General features: G+C 40.5%; 1 protein-coding gene across 13 annotated transcripts in view; it reads right to left on the bottom strand.

Annotated features, from left to right (window-relative positions):
• LMO7 (LIM domain 7) overlaps positions 1-15,358 on the bottom strand; it is a 139,354-nt gene that overhangs the window by 49,351 nt on the left and 74,645 nt on the right. For all 13 annotated transcript variants that reach the window (XM_063335704.1, XM_063335694.1, XM_063335795.1 and 10 more), the window contains 2 exons: positions 855-885; positions 330-443 (listed from right to left, as the gene is read on the bottom strand). In XM_063335704.1, the coding sequence (XP_063191774.1) occupies positions 330-443; positions 855-885 (145 nt within the window). The remainder of the gene's footprint in view (positions 1-329; positions 444-854; positions 886-15,358) is intronic.

Below are 15,358 nucleotides of genomic sequence, written 5' to 3'. Positions count from 1 at the left end.
CTATGATTCTATGATTCAACACAAGGTCTTAAATTTCTCTTATTTTAGCCAAAGGGAATCAAGACAAGGCTTTTCACAATGTACCGCATCAATAAAAGTGGGTGGATTCCAAATAATCATATATGGGTAGCAGAAGAATCAGTGTAAGCTAAAAATCATTCCTTTCACGTGGACTTTGATAGCAAGCAAAACAAACAAAACAAATGACTCTATTCTCCAAACTAAGAATAAAATTTAACCCCCAAGAGATTGTATGGAGTTGATGCTGCAATGTATAGCAAACTTTAAAATTCAGGCTATTTGTTTACTATTCTTTTTTGATTCCTTACCTTAGTCAACGCTTGTCCTAATAACTTCTCAAATGCTTTAAGATTGAGGTATGGACCATTATAATGAGGGTTACTTTGAGCTTTTCTCCCAAGCCAGTATAATGTAATCAAAACCTAAAAACAAAGCAAAACAAAACAAACCCCGCAAATACAAACTTAATTACTTTCTGCTCATACCATGTACCAGTATAAAAGAATCTCAGCATGCTGTTAGACATCTTTTCCACAATGAATTGTAAAGTCTCGTTTACAGTATGATCTCCATCAAAACCAATTAAAGAGCATTACGATGCAGCTTATGTATCTCAAGTAAGCAGATATAAGTACTGTTTCTAATTATTACACTTATTTGAGGAAGTAAGCTGCATAGAGATCATTACAAGATGGCACTAATTTGCGTCAGATAAATGAACAGCTGAAGAATAAGGGAAACATGATAGTGCCATAAACAGAAGTGTTTTAGAAATACTTAATGAGAATTAGTGTGAAATAATTTCAGAAAGCATTCAAGTAAGCGTGCCTTACATTTTTCACTCTTCTGTTAGTCTCCTCCGGTCTGAAGCAGGGCAGGGAGGGAGAAAAACAAAACAAAACAGTTTTAAAATATCTGATTTAAAATTTAATCATTAATCAAGACTTAAAAGGTTTCAAGCCCAATGAGAGGCCAGTATAAAATACGCAGCTATGACTGCTCCAAAAGAAATAAAAAGCGATTCTCTTTGAATTCATAGGCCTAACTCCATACTATTTCAGTCGTTACACATAAAGCGAGAAACCAGCTGATCTGTTACAGTTTCTGATTTAAGAGGTACTCAGAAAGGCTCTAGGCTTTTTTAATTAGATAAGATTTTCAGTTGTCAACAAAATAAAAGTGGAAAACAAGCTAACGGCTTTGGGAAATATAGTCTCTATTATCCAGGAAGACCTTCAGTTCCATATGAAAACAGATTCATTTGTTACTTTTTCCCTGATTGTATTATGTTTTCTAAAATATTTGCCTTGGACACCGAGAATGCTTCAGCCTAGAGAGAATTTTTCAGGCCAAAAAAATGAGCAACTGAAATTGGGACAGCCGGATAGAGATATATTAGGGCTGGAAGGAGGAGTTTGGTTTGCTTTTATGTAAAAGGAAAAAAAAAAAAGTACATAAATATGCAATAGTTAACACTAGTAAACTTTTTTCAAAAAAATATGTAGCCAGTTTGTGTCACACCTCGGAAGGGCACCAGCGCACACTCCCAGTGGTCCTCTTCTCCTCCTGCTCTTTTAAGAACACGGGGACGACACTATTCAGATGGGAGCCTCCCACAGGTGGAGTACCACGGACTCAGTCCTCAGGTGTAGATATCCACAGCTGGACTGCAGACAGCAGCTGCACAACACTCCCGGTTATGGAAGGGCAGATGGCTTAAATACACTTAAAATAACTTTTCACCTGCCCCAGACGGTGTTGGTTTGGGGTGGCTCGGCGGCAAGCTTCACACACAGCACAGTGAAAGGGTTCAAACAAAAAATGCCATGAATTAACATAAGGTGGCAGAAAGACCTACACAGAGCCCTGTAACCAGTCAGGCCAATGATGTATCAGGGCACCTATCCTGTTTCTGGCCACCTAGGAGCAAGTTAGTCACAGGTTGCAGGGAAAATAAACCATTCAGGGGACAGTTATGAGGTCGCAAAATGATGACAGGGCCTGGTCAAGGTAGAAGACACTCTTCACGGAAATACAATATTCAAAGCAATGTGACAACTGGCAGGAACACAGACAGTTCCTCCTTCTCTTTCCTTCTAGTTTGAGAGCTCCTGTTCCCACTCAGTGTGGCTGTAATTGCCTTGCCCGTCCCCCACACCATAAAGAAATCAGGCTGCCAAGAACACAAAGTCCTGAGATGGATCCAGCCTGGGCAATCCCCACTTGCAGCTTCCTTGATATCACATGCCAGAGATGCCACTGGCTTTGTAGTCACTGACCTCTTGCTCAAGGATAAGGAGGAACCCTTCTCCTTTAATGTGACATATTTACACTTTTTAAAAAAAAAACAAAACAAAAAAAAAAAAAAAAACAAAGAAAAAAAACCCAACCCTTCTGAAACACATTGTTGTTCTTTTTTCAATGGAGGCTATTTTTGAAAAAGTTTTCCTTTTCTTCACTACATGGATTTCTTTTCCAATGTCCATGCTGCAGGACACACCTCGGCCATGACCTAATGTGCTGACTAGAGACAGGTTGCTTTCCCAAGCACAAGATGGAAAGTTATTCTTGTAGTGGTGTGTTTCAGCATTATGCTTCCCGCATCTGACAGACAGCACTTTAAAGGTTTACATTCTTCAGCTTCAAGGTCTAACAGCCTTTCATTAGGGCAGAATTTCTTCCGTTATTGGCAATTATACAAGCAGAGGCCAGGCATCCCCTTGCTAAGGATGCCTTAAATTTTGCTTCCAAACTTCAGCAGTCTAGCAAGCAGTGAAAAACGCTGCCTTTAGTCCACTGGAGCCTGTAACCAAGAGGTTGCGAACACTCACATAGAGCAAAGCCACATCACTGAACATGATGGTGTTCACTTCTACTTTCCCTGAGTTCTCTGGGATCACTTAGGTCAATCATTTGCAACAGGAGGAACATTCCGTTGGTTTTGTTTTTTAGCATATTTTCTACACTTGAATAACCATAAATACACGAGTCCTGTGTACTAGGGCTATAAACAACACAAAACTTAAGACATTCATGTAAACTAACGAGCATAGTTGAGACCCAAAATGCAGGCAGGGAAATACTTCACACACTCGAACAACAGACCGTGCTCCATTCGCATGTTTGCTCAGCTAACAACGGAAGCAAACGGACAAGTTGCTTACTCTTTGTGAGCAAGGTTTCTTCACTTGTACTGCTACTCTCTTTCTCTTAACTACACCTATTGGTCTTTAAACTTTTAAGCCATGCTTGATGATAGATGTAGTCTGACCAGAAGAAAAGAAGAAGAAAAAAAAAAAAAAAAGAAAATCCCTGCTGATCTAGAGCAATCAGTTCCTCATTTATATAGGCATATATTAATTCTTTGATGGTCCTGAAGTAAGGCAAATAAGGAGGATTCTGGATGATTTTTTGCCAAAACAAAATCCTGAATAAAGAAGCAATGCTGTTATCTTACTGGAAGGCCTTAAAAGTAATTTGTCACCTGCAAACTTCACGGTTTCTTCTCCTCTGACGCACGCAACTTGTAGAAGATGCAGTTTGGATTCACTTGTTATCGTTTGCCAAGTGAAATAAGAGCCTTTTATAAGCACAACCTGTCCAAGCTCAAAAATGCACAGCTGACCTTACATACACAAGCCATTGCCCAGTATATTGCATTTAGAATAGCTGGGCAAATGTCTATTGGATAGTAGTGCAATACAAACTGAAGAGCTTTTAAGAGGAATGTCTTTCTCCTGTGAGCATCAAAATAAAATAAAAAAAAAAAAGGCAAGATTAACTTGCTGCAAAAAATGAAAACACAGAATGAAATAATTACATTAAACAGAAGTTCAGCTTCATAAAGCGTTATCAAAACGTAAATACTATGCAGTACTATGCAAAGAATTCAACTGGGGCCTTGTGTATAGCTCTGAACAACTACAGTTCATAGCAGGGGACAAGAGGTAGGCACCAGCCTCAAGCGTAGCAAGTTCTTCACTGTTGTGAGAGGAGGCACGATCCTACCTTCTCTGACACCCTGTTGCCACCCAACAGCGAGCTCCTGCTCCCGCCTCCGCTCCCCTTCTTCAATCTGGCTCTAAACATACAGGGCTGAAACACTGGGTTTCTCACACTGTATTTGAAGAAATCAGTTAGAAGAGGGAGTGCAAGACCTTCAGCAATGTAGCCTTTAAGCTTTTTAAACACTCCTGGACAATTATAACCTTAATTTGAACATAAGTGTATAGAATTGAAGCGTACACACAGCATTGCTTGTAGAGACATTTGTCCTCCGAAAGCTATTTTAGGAATTGAAGGGGTAACCCACTTGGTGAAGTATCTTCATCAATGCAAATAAACACCAATCCTACACTGGGCAACTGTGAAATAAGTCTGCTTTTTGATGTTTTCATCCAAAATCAGCACAGAGCCCAGTTGATGCAGACTGTATTCTTTATGAAAATACTATTCTGTGTAACCTAATTTCTGGCTTGAATAAATGAATTCCATTATGCTGAAAGTTATGAGCAGGCTGCTGCTGTGCTCAGGAGGGCGCAGCCAAGGCTGCACCTTAAAAACAATCTGCTCAAAGAAGGGGGTTCCTGTCCAAATGACGATGCAACGCCGCTTACCAAACCACTTGGTGTCATTTCAGTTTTCCCAGAAGATTTTGTATCTCCTTTCACTAACAATGCAACTTCTCTAAAGATGTCTGAAGTAAACAAAGGAAGTTGCTAAGGAGAGTGGTTAACATCTTGCAGAAAGAATTTTATTTCAAATACTTCATCTGCTGTTGCTGCAGTCTCAGCATTTTAGCATTCATTCTAAGCTTAAAAGAAAGGCAACTCTGATCCTCTGTGTTACCTAATCTAACCCCAGGATCAACCCCCAACTCAAAATCGTCAGAATTTTAAAAGTACAACTTCAGTTCACAAAGCATGAACTTTAATTGTTGGCAGTGGTTTCAATAACAGCTTACGTACATCTTCAAGATTAGCCATCCTGGATAATATCTAAACATGGCATGGAAGTCTAAAGGCCACGAGATAACAATATGTGGAGTTATTATGATAATTATGAATTCCAGACTGAACACTGATGCAAAAAGATGTGAAATAACCATCCGTGGAGAAATACTACCTTCTGTGTAAGTCATCTCACCTACGTCAATCCTTTAGCAAACAGAAAAAAATACAAATGGGACAGAAATAGCTCTCACTTGCTAGTAGGTGACACACTTAGAGACCAAATACCGCCGTTACGTTTGAATCCAACGCATATTCACAGACATCACTTACACCCAGCCAGCACAGACTGACGGATGTTTCTCTAATGAGGACCACTCTACAAGAATAAAGCAAAGTGACACGGCCGATCAGCGGGCTGAGTTGCAGCTCAAGGAATTTAGTCTTGGCTCTGCTGTTTGCTCAAGGTTAAATAGCAAAATCAGTCACCAAGGCCCTAGCCCGACAATACAAAGGCTCTGGCAGCAGCTCTAGTTTAAGGATTTCCTGGTCTCCCTTTCCCTTCCAGCCGCTCCTGTTTGCTGCCCCCGTGGTTATGCCAACACGTCTCTGAATCACGCTGCGGTTCCACGTTCTGCATCAGGACCAGAGGGCTCTGCCTGTCGCTTTGTTTCGGTTTTTCCTGATCTGCATTTTTCAACCCGCAAATTAACTCGCTCGTCTGTCCTATAGCATGCTCGTACAAGCGACTGTGTCAGCACCGCGGCAGAGGCAACGTGTTGCCGCAGGGGAGCGGGCAGGGGGCTCGGAGGAGGAGGACCCTGCTCCACATGCCAGGTACCATAAGAGTCCCCGGGGGATAAAACTCCAGCCAGAGGTGCTCTGCGCTTCCCCTTCATCTACTGATGCTTCACTCCCAGGAGTGAGAAATGCTTGCTTGTATTATTTTAATGAAGTTTGAGGTACTTTAAAAATAAAAAACATATGGTACAAGACAGTCATGTATCTTACAGTAGCTAGCAGTAGCATAGTACTTCAAGAAATCATAAACTAGACTTTATCAATTATAAAATATATCCATTGGCAATGCTCACATGTACATATACACTTCTCCAGTGACTCCTCACAAAAGAGTAGTGCATTTTAAAGTTGCTATGTTTAGATTGGCTTATTTCAAGACTTTTAAGAAATATACCCTATAGTTTGGATTTTTTTTTCCTAACACATTAAATGTTTTGGTTCCCCCACATCCTAATATATATTGTTTCAGAAACTATCAATTCATTATGTCAAATCTGCTTTGACACTCTGCTTAGTTATTTTCCAGCGATAACATCAACATGGAGCTCAAGACCAAATCCAAGATATCAAGAAGTCAGAGGAAAATTCTGGAAGATTAATTTACAGCATCTCATCCAGAAAGCATGGCTGACAAGTGTGGTCTGTTTCTTCTATAGAAACATATTTACAGTATAGATATCAATCTACAATTTAAAAAAAAAAAAAAGAAAAAAGAAGAAGCTAGATGAGAGAAAATCCCCCTCCCCTAAATGAGAGTTATCTGCCTAGAAGAGTCCACGTGGTCATATCCAAAGAGATAAGACAAATCCGAATCCATTTACGGGGAGAAAGAAGTGACAGAGACACTCCCACTGATAGAAAGGAATGTGCCAGTGACAAATGCACCCTGCCCAGTGCCAAACCCTTCCCTTGGTGACGAATACATCAGAAATCCCAACAGCTGCCAAAGCTATCTGTTTTCCATGCCTTCCTCTGCATTACAGATGTCACGAACACAGGACTTGAACAGATTTCTGTTTAAAAAGAAGTATCAGTGCTCTCCCTTTGAACTTCCATCAACCAAGGTAGCAGTTCCACCTCCCAGATGCCCTTTGAAGGACTTGGAAGAGCCATGCCCTGACCTGGTAGCCAGAGCAGATCAGCAGGCTGCGGAACAAGCCTGCCCCCGAGCTCCTCGCCGAGCTCCAGGTGCTATAGCCCGACACCCACCAGCTTCACTTACGCTTCTGAGGAGGATGTCAGAGAGTTTGAAGGATTCTCCACCCCCGCCAAAGTATGCTCCGCAGGAGACGAACGCTGGCTGTCCAACTAGTAGCAAGCTTGTGCTAAATTTCAACCTCTTTGGCCACCTACTCAACTGCTATTAATATTGCCGTTATCGGATCTCACCGAATTCCCACGTGCTGCTGAGAATAGAAAGGCTCCAGTGAAAGACGAGGCTGCCGCATGGGTACAGAAACATGAGGACGTTCCTCCAGCACTCGGATTCTTAGCGAACCGATATTCAACCCTGACAGTCACAGTTCGCTGCCAAGACGAATGGAAATAAAACAGTTAGGTTATGGCCGCAGCGTTCAATAACAGCTTTTGGAAACGCACCTTTCTATTTGACTATAAAAAGCACATGTGTTTTCCATAGCAACACATCCACCAGACCCAGTGCCACTTACACCGTTACAGCACAGAGAGTCAGGTATAAAATTATGCAGAAAGAATTTCTCCATACCCCTACAAAACCACCAGTAAGGAGCTCTGTGGGCCGTGATGACCAAGCAGGCTGTCCCCACCACTCGGCCTCGCCTACTAACGAAGGGGCTGAGGGGTGGAGAGGAGATGCCCAAGAGGGGAAAGGCGGAGAGGGAACGCAGCTGGCCAACACCCGCCGTGGGAACGCGTCTCCGTCCAAGCCTCAGAGCCCATCCTTTCATACTGCCTCTTGAACATGGCGCTTCCCTGCTGATCTCACCCATTATGCTTCCACGCTATTCTTAAATCCCTTATCAAAACAAAAACAGGCACTTCTAGAAATGTGCATCAGCCCCGGCAAGTCACCGGACACTCAAATTCTCCATTTCCTCACGCTCTTTTCCGACCCCTCCCTGGGTGGTCCAACCTCTGCCAGCTTCCTCATATCTCAGTCTAATCTACACGTTCTTCCAAAGAGAAAACTAATTTTTAGGATAGTGTAGGGCAGAAGGTATACCTGTAAAGTAAAAATTAAAAACAAACAAACAAACCAACCAACCAACAAAACCCAAACAAGTAATTATTACCACTTCTTTTTTTCTTCCTTGCTCTTTCTATAAGTATTGAGATTTTACACTTCCCCCTCCCAAAAATCAACCAACTTGAGCTTATCCTGTTGATCGTCATCTACGTTAACTTCTCTTGCATTCAGTTTTGAAGATCCTTTCCCTTCATTACCCCTCCACCAAACTAGACCATCTTGTGTAAATTTTGTAATTAATTTGAAGAGAAATCCATATGGGGAACACACACTTGTGCTAGCATTCTTTCCAAAAGGAACAGCTGGTATATCTGGGGGTCACTCTGAAAAATAAGTATCAAAACAGGCAATTAAGTGTGATCCTGTAAGTTTTTAGAAATATATACAAAAACACACGAAGGTGCAGCTGGTAATTAGCATGGAATTAGTACAACAGCATTTTACAAGAATATTCTTCTGTATAAAGTACATTATTTGCTTCAGCTAAGCTGCAGCAACCATGGCAACTCAGTGTTAGCATTTTTTCAAGACAATACTGAAATCCACTTTCTCTATTGCCTGATGCCTCTTCGCCATTATTAAATTAAATCTTTCCAAAATCGTTGTCCTTTTTACTCCCACTCTTACATCTAACCAAAGTATTTCAACATCCCTTCTCCCCACACACAGATACCAGAGGTAATTTTGTAGAATAGCCCTCAATACTGACTCATCTATTCCCTCTGAAGTATCGTTCAGACACCTCTACACCAACTCCGGGTATGGATAAACAAGTTACTGCAAGGTAAGGTAGGGTAAAACATTTTCCATCTACCAACTACTCCATAGCAACTGCCTGCGTGCACTCTCTTACCCTCGACCCCCAGGATTAATACAATCGTTCCTTTTGGATAAAGCATTCAGAGGTGGTCCCTTGGGAAGAGCCAGGATTTGGCAGGTTATACAACTTCGTTTGCTCGGAGAGACAGAGATATTTTTATAGCCTCTATAATCAGAGAGGAGGAAAAAAAAAAAAACCTCACCCGCCTGCATTCAATCTCCTCCCTTGGTCCATGCCCAGAGAAAGATTTGGTAATTGTAATTCTTTGTTATTTTTGTGTCAGGCTAACAGGTGGTGATGTACAAGTGCCTTATGTATAAGCAAAACAGTTTACCACAGCTTATACAGTCAATGGCGACTTCAGGAGGTTTATTTAATTTCTCACGGTGTGCAAAAAAAAGATTTTAAAAAAACAACTGATGTTTATACTGCATAATTTATACCGGATATTTGGCAACAAACATATCCGCTGATAAAGAAAGAAGATGACTGACAGTAACTTATACCGGGCATTGCTATGTTCACGCCTGTGCTAACATTGAGTTTCACCAGTCCAAATAGGTACCTGCTCGGGTGCTGTTGTTATAACGCATACACAGGAAACAATTCAGCACAGAGGTGAGTCCCTAAGAGTTAACAGCAGAAACTACAGATGCCCCATCCATGGCCCATAAGAGGGAGGTAATCCAGGCTTCAGCCTACTCCAGTCGCTATCTCTGCAGAGGAGCCAAGACCCATAATGTCAGGTGTACGCATGAGGGTGGAAAGATCCTCCTGAGAGGAGACAGACCCCCTCCATTTTGGGGGTACCTGGAATACGCAGCACTTGGGAGTCACTTGCGCAGATTTCTGATAGCTCGTTTTTTCCCCCAGAGCAATTCCAATGTAGTGCTGGCCAAACTATTGTACAGGAGGAGAGAGAACTGGGGCAGCGTCTATCCAGCCCCTCGTTTAATTCTCAACCTTTGTCATATTATTAAAGAACAAATGCTTTAGCAGTTTAAAGGGGGATTACTAAAAGCACAGTTTTGGGGAAAGTGTCATAGAGCTAAGATTTTGGAAAGAATTTAGATTTATTTATAGAGATGGGCAGAGCGAAGATGACGGAACGGAGGTACAAGGTAAGTGCAATTTATTCCATGATAATGATCTTGGAAGCAAGTTAAAGTGATATTGGAATTTGTTCTTAAGTAGAAATAAATCACTACTGCAGGAGTGCATCATTTAGTTTAGTCTCTACATTTGGAATAAAAACTTTAAAGGACTACTGGGTTTTCTCAGTAATATTTTGGCAAAATATTTCACAAGCAAATAAGAACCACTGAAGAAATTTTAATGCTTCCTTTTTGAAATTTTGCCCTGTTTTCTCTGTGTGTCTTCGGGTTACCCTAGCAACACAGAGCACAACATCATCACTCATCACACAGAGCACAAAAGTATGAAACATAGATTGACCCTGACTTCCCTCTACTGAAGTCAGTTCTCTATGAACTTAGGTTGATGCATATATGCCCAAAAGAAGTGAGGTACGCAGATACAACTGAACTTAATTATTTCCTATGCTTTCTTGATCTGCCTTCATTTGTGAAGGCATATGTAGAGCCAGGAAAGAGCGCTGCAATTAATGCAGAGTCAAATGTTAATGTATTCACCCTTATCAGAAAAGAATGAAAGAGGATGTATTCCCGTGAACCATCTCTCCCAGAAGACATGGCATGAAACAGCAGCACAATTAAAAACAAAAACAAAGATACAAAAATCAAGTACAATTCACAAAGTGTACTACTCTTAGGAAAAACGTGCCCTTTTGTTTTGCGAACAGACAAGATCTAAGATAAACTGGTATTATTCACCACGTTTGCTACAGCTCTCACCTCCCATCCTCAGCTCCTGCAACATCCACACGTAAGAGAGCTCCTTAAAGATGCAACTATTCTTATTCACGTCCCTTATGGCTTCAGATTCATTTCGGTAACATGTGAAATGACTAACTTCAATTTGTTGCTATCAATACTACTGGATGAGTATTAGCTTTTTTGGGGGAGAAAAAATTTGTCCCCCTCAGTGGACAACAGTGCTTTAAGGCTACTTAGAGCAGCCAAGTCAGAGGATATTTTTAAACATTTGCTCAAAACATTAAGCTTTTTGGGCCAGGTTTTCTGGCCAAGTTTTTAATGTTGGAAAAACGAATGCTTTTTTACTCCAAAGTGAGAGAATGGGTAAAAGTCCAAATACTTGCTTTGCCAGAATGTTAGAAAGTCTGTGTGGGAGGCAAAAAGGGGGAGGGGGGTTGGGGGGGTGAGTTAAGCTAGTCTGACCATATACCTCTGAAGTTGGAGAATTTACATCAATTCTGAGCATCCCAACCTACTGAAACCAAATGTGCTATTAGTCACTTGAGAGTTTCTGCTGTAAAGTTAGAGGAGTCTGAGAATAAAAACTTGAACAAAATTAATGATATGGGAAAACAATCCCAGCCAGGGAACTATAGATGATCTCACACCCCTCTTTCACTGGTACTCATGAAGTATGTAATTTGTACCACAAAACTGATGACTGAGGGAAAAGAAAGCTTAATACACCAATTAAGACACCACCAAAACGTTCCAACAAGCTATTACAACTAAGTCTGGTGGTAGGCAGGGAGTGGAACAAAACGATCCGATTCTGCTCCAAGTGAGGCCATGGCAATATTCCCAACATCTTTAATGAGTGCATGAGTAAATGCTAAATTAGGAATCTTCCTTCTCCTGAGAAAGAAGATACTATATGCACCAACTCTTGGAAACTACAGTTAGTCATCTGCAGAATTTCACCAACTGCCTAGCCAGATGAAGCACTGGAGAAATAGGCTCCTTAAAACACACATGGTGGTTGTAAACTATCCTTTCCAGAAGTCAATCAAACCGCAGAGCCAGGATAACACAAAAGTAACACTTGGGCTCTGGAAGAGGCTATTCTGTAAATCCTTTCCCCAACGATCCTCACCATTTCTACACAAAGACCAGGCAGTCTTTTTGACCCACATAAGGTTAACAGAAACCTGGAGACTCTCATCGAGGAATGCACAGCTTCTGAAGGCTAAGGGTGTCTTGAAACACCCGTGAATGGCAATCATTATTGCATTTAATCATTGCAAAGGTTAAATCAAACTAATGGTTAAACTGCAAAGTATGTCAATGGCACCAGATTGGTACCAGGCTCAGCTTCATAAGGGACAGTACGCACACTGCATTAGCGAATGCTAAATCCAGACCTGGTACATTGGGAGTGTCTATGGAAGCAGCCCTTTTCTCTCAAGTTTTTAGCCCTATTTGATTCAGAAATCCCAACAACAGTGCCGTCACTATATTCACTGTTTTACAATTCAGTGAAAAGCCAAGATCTTATCATCCCCCAATTAAGACTGATAATCTAGACAGGATGAGAAATGCAAAGGCAGTTCGCTAAAGCTAATCAGATGTTTCTCCTCTTGATTACACCCAATTCTAGTGTAGCCTACCTGAAACAAATTACAATTAGGGAAAAATTACACAGGAAGCCACTTCAGAGGTCCCATCACCAACGTGCACATTGCAACAGTGAGAGTCAGAATAACTTCCAAGGTCTCCCCTCCTTCTTTTCACCTCCAGGCTAACAGAGCTACATGAAGTTAACTCAGTCCAATGGAGGAATAACCAATAGGATAACCAATGAGGAGACGATAAGTTAGTCTCTGCTGACGGTTTAGGAATAGGTTGTCAAACTGCAGCAAAACTCAGGTTTGACACTCCTTGACAGGAAGGCAACCACCATAAAGTACAGGAGAAAAGAATGGGATGGAAATACCTTCACCCTTTGACCCACAGATAGCATACATGGGAGATAACATTGATCATCACATTTGCTTGCCAGATGGTAAACTGTTGACCACATTATCCACATAACACAAAGTTTTTTGCAATATATTTTCACTTTCTTGCTGCATAGCATTAGATAGGTGAAGAAGGCCATGAAAAAATAGCTGGAGTGCTCTTAAAATATCTTCTCTACATTTCAGTGTAGATGCAGTTAGTGGCACAATTAAACTGCTACAGTATACATTTAAAAAATAAGTTTAGTAAGAGTCACTGTTGTAGATGTTGGTTTTTTTAGCAAGTGAAGGTACAAAGACATGCAACAGTCCTCATCAAGATCAACATCTTCATCTTCAACAGTCATAGGAAAGGAAATACATTTATGGCAAAGTAGCACTCTGTAAAAGTTTTCTAAGATACTCAAAAATAGCTTATACTGCAGTGTAAGTTATGCAAGCCTCATCTTTAATAACATAAATCAGTACTATGAGAAACAGCGCATGATATAACAAATCAGCCATCTGTTTGATGCTAATTTATTGGAAGACACTGATTCAGAATCACTGCAGTAGTAAGACATTTAATGCTCAAAGAGAACGAAGATGAATGTGAAGTATTCTTGACACATCGCATTTAAAGCTCTTTGCTTAGAAAGCAGCACATTGAGTACACGTAAAAGCATGCACCCCAAAATTTTTTCAGGTAGGAAAGAATCTGTGGAAGCTTTTGCTAGGGAAAGAAATCCGGAACTGTTGCACGAACTCTGGACAGAATGTCAAGTATGCAATTATTTGAACTATTATTAAAAGTAACTAGTTATTACTTAAGTGCCTGAAGGAAAAACTCTAAGAGACACAGGATAGGTACACACAGGTGAATATATTTGAACTTTTTTGTATAGTAAAGTTACCAACAAAAACCAGCAATGCTTCATAAAGGAAACCCACCAGGAAAAGAATAATAAGTTAAAAGCATAGAAGTATCATTCTTTGCAACGACAGAAAAAAAAAATAAACATCCTGTCAAAAGCACTCCCAATTCACTTCTCTTTTTAAGCAGTGACATTGAAATTTTAGCATTGGTGCATGCTGATATCATAGAAATCAGCAGATTGGATGTGAAGTAAATAGGCCTTTAAAAATACATAAACGCACACTTAAATTCATTCTGTGCTGATTTACAGCGTGTAAAAATCTCAAATACGCTCATTTTCATGTCATACCTTTTTGCCTCAAAAATATGTTCACTAACACGCTCATGATTCAGGAGCGTCTTACAGAAATAAAAACTGTTTGGAAATTCTGCTTTCTTCAAAGGCTTTTATTTTTTTGCTAATTTTAGCTTGCATAGAAGATCCTGTGTTTCATGGGTACAACTGAGCCTTGACAAAGTACTTCTTTGCAAGTTGAAGACTGGACAAGGAGTACCACCAGGATGAGCAAGCTTTAGTCAAACCAAAAAGCACTTCTCTTAAAAATTAAACATATAATTAATTATCCAATAAATTCAATACCACAGTATTTACTCTCTTAAATAATTATTAATTTTCTTGCAGGTAATACAAAGATTATAATGTACTGCAACTTGCTTTGTTTAATGAGCCAACTTCTTTTTCTGCCCTCTCTTTTCTACAAGGCTTTTAAGTTGCCCATCTATACCCAGTTTTTCTTATACTCTTGTCTTACACTGTATCTTGCTGTGTTGACCATCACTTAAAAAAGAGCCACACGCTTTCAAATCCTGGCTACAAACTAATTTCTGCTATATCCTCCACCACCGAGGAAAGTATAAGGTAATTTTTTCTAATAATTACCCACTAATTATTTTTTTTTTTTATGTAAGGATCAAGGCATTAACACACTTTAATAAGCAAATGGATGGAAACCTCTACAGCTACCTTTTGTAATACCATTAAAGACTAACCTTTAAGAACCGTCACCTGCGCTCTACTTCAAAGCGTGCACTCTCTGAGGCTGGCCTGGCGTTGCTGTTTGTTTTGAGAGTTGCCTGGCAGAGACGTCTGAGAAATGGAGAATGAAAACAGGGAGAAAGCATCTTCACCGGGTATCCCAAATTAACTGCAGAGTTATCAGAAGGCTATTCTGAATGACGGCAGTGGTGGCACGCAGAACACCTATGGCCAAGGAACTAGAAACTGAGAAGATGCTAACCCCTCTCCATTTACAGTAAAAGCAGAGTATATAATATTTTACAGGTAAAGATTAATCTTAATATACTAGAGCTTTGAAACTGAAGGGAGTCTTGATAATTAAACATATTAGCATTAACAAAGAAATCACAGTACCAAGAGCTGAAGTAACCTGAAGTAATTGGCTGAAGCACTCTCATGGGTGAAGGTAGAAAACACACTGTTTAGTAGTTTTCGTTTTCTTCCACCGTTTTCACTGCTGCTTATTTCAGTTTACAAGGGGCCCAGTCTCTCCTGCGACTACAGATGCACAAATACCAGGAACATGTTCCATTAAACGTTGTATGCCAAAACCTACACGCAATTAAGCTTGACCAAACAGTTTCTAGGAGCTTGAACGTATTTGCTTTCCTGACAAAAATTCTGCAAACAAAAGCTCCTTCTATAAGTAAGGCGCGCGTGCCTTTGGTACACGTCCATCAAAAAGATTCCTTCCCCGGGAGATAAAAGCGAACTTCTCTCCTCTGACTGATCAGACAGCAATACGCCATTTTT

Source organism: Chroicocephalus ridibundus, chromosome 1, assembly GCF_963924245.1.
Source record: "Chroicocephalus ridibundus chromosome 1, bChrRid1.1, whole genome shotgun sequence".
Classification (NCBI taxonomy): domain Eukaryota; kingdom Metazoa; phylum Chordata; class Aves; order Charadriiformes; family Laridae; genus Chroicocephalus; species Chroicocephalus ridibundus.
This window is presented reverse-complemented; position numbering and strand designations above follow the sequence as displayed.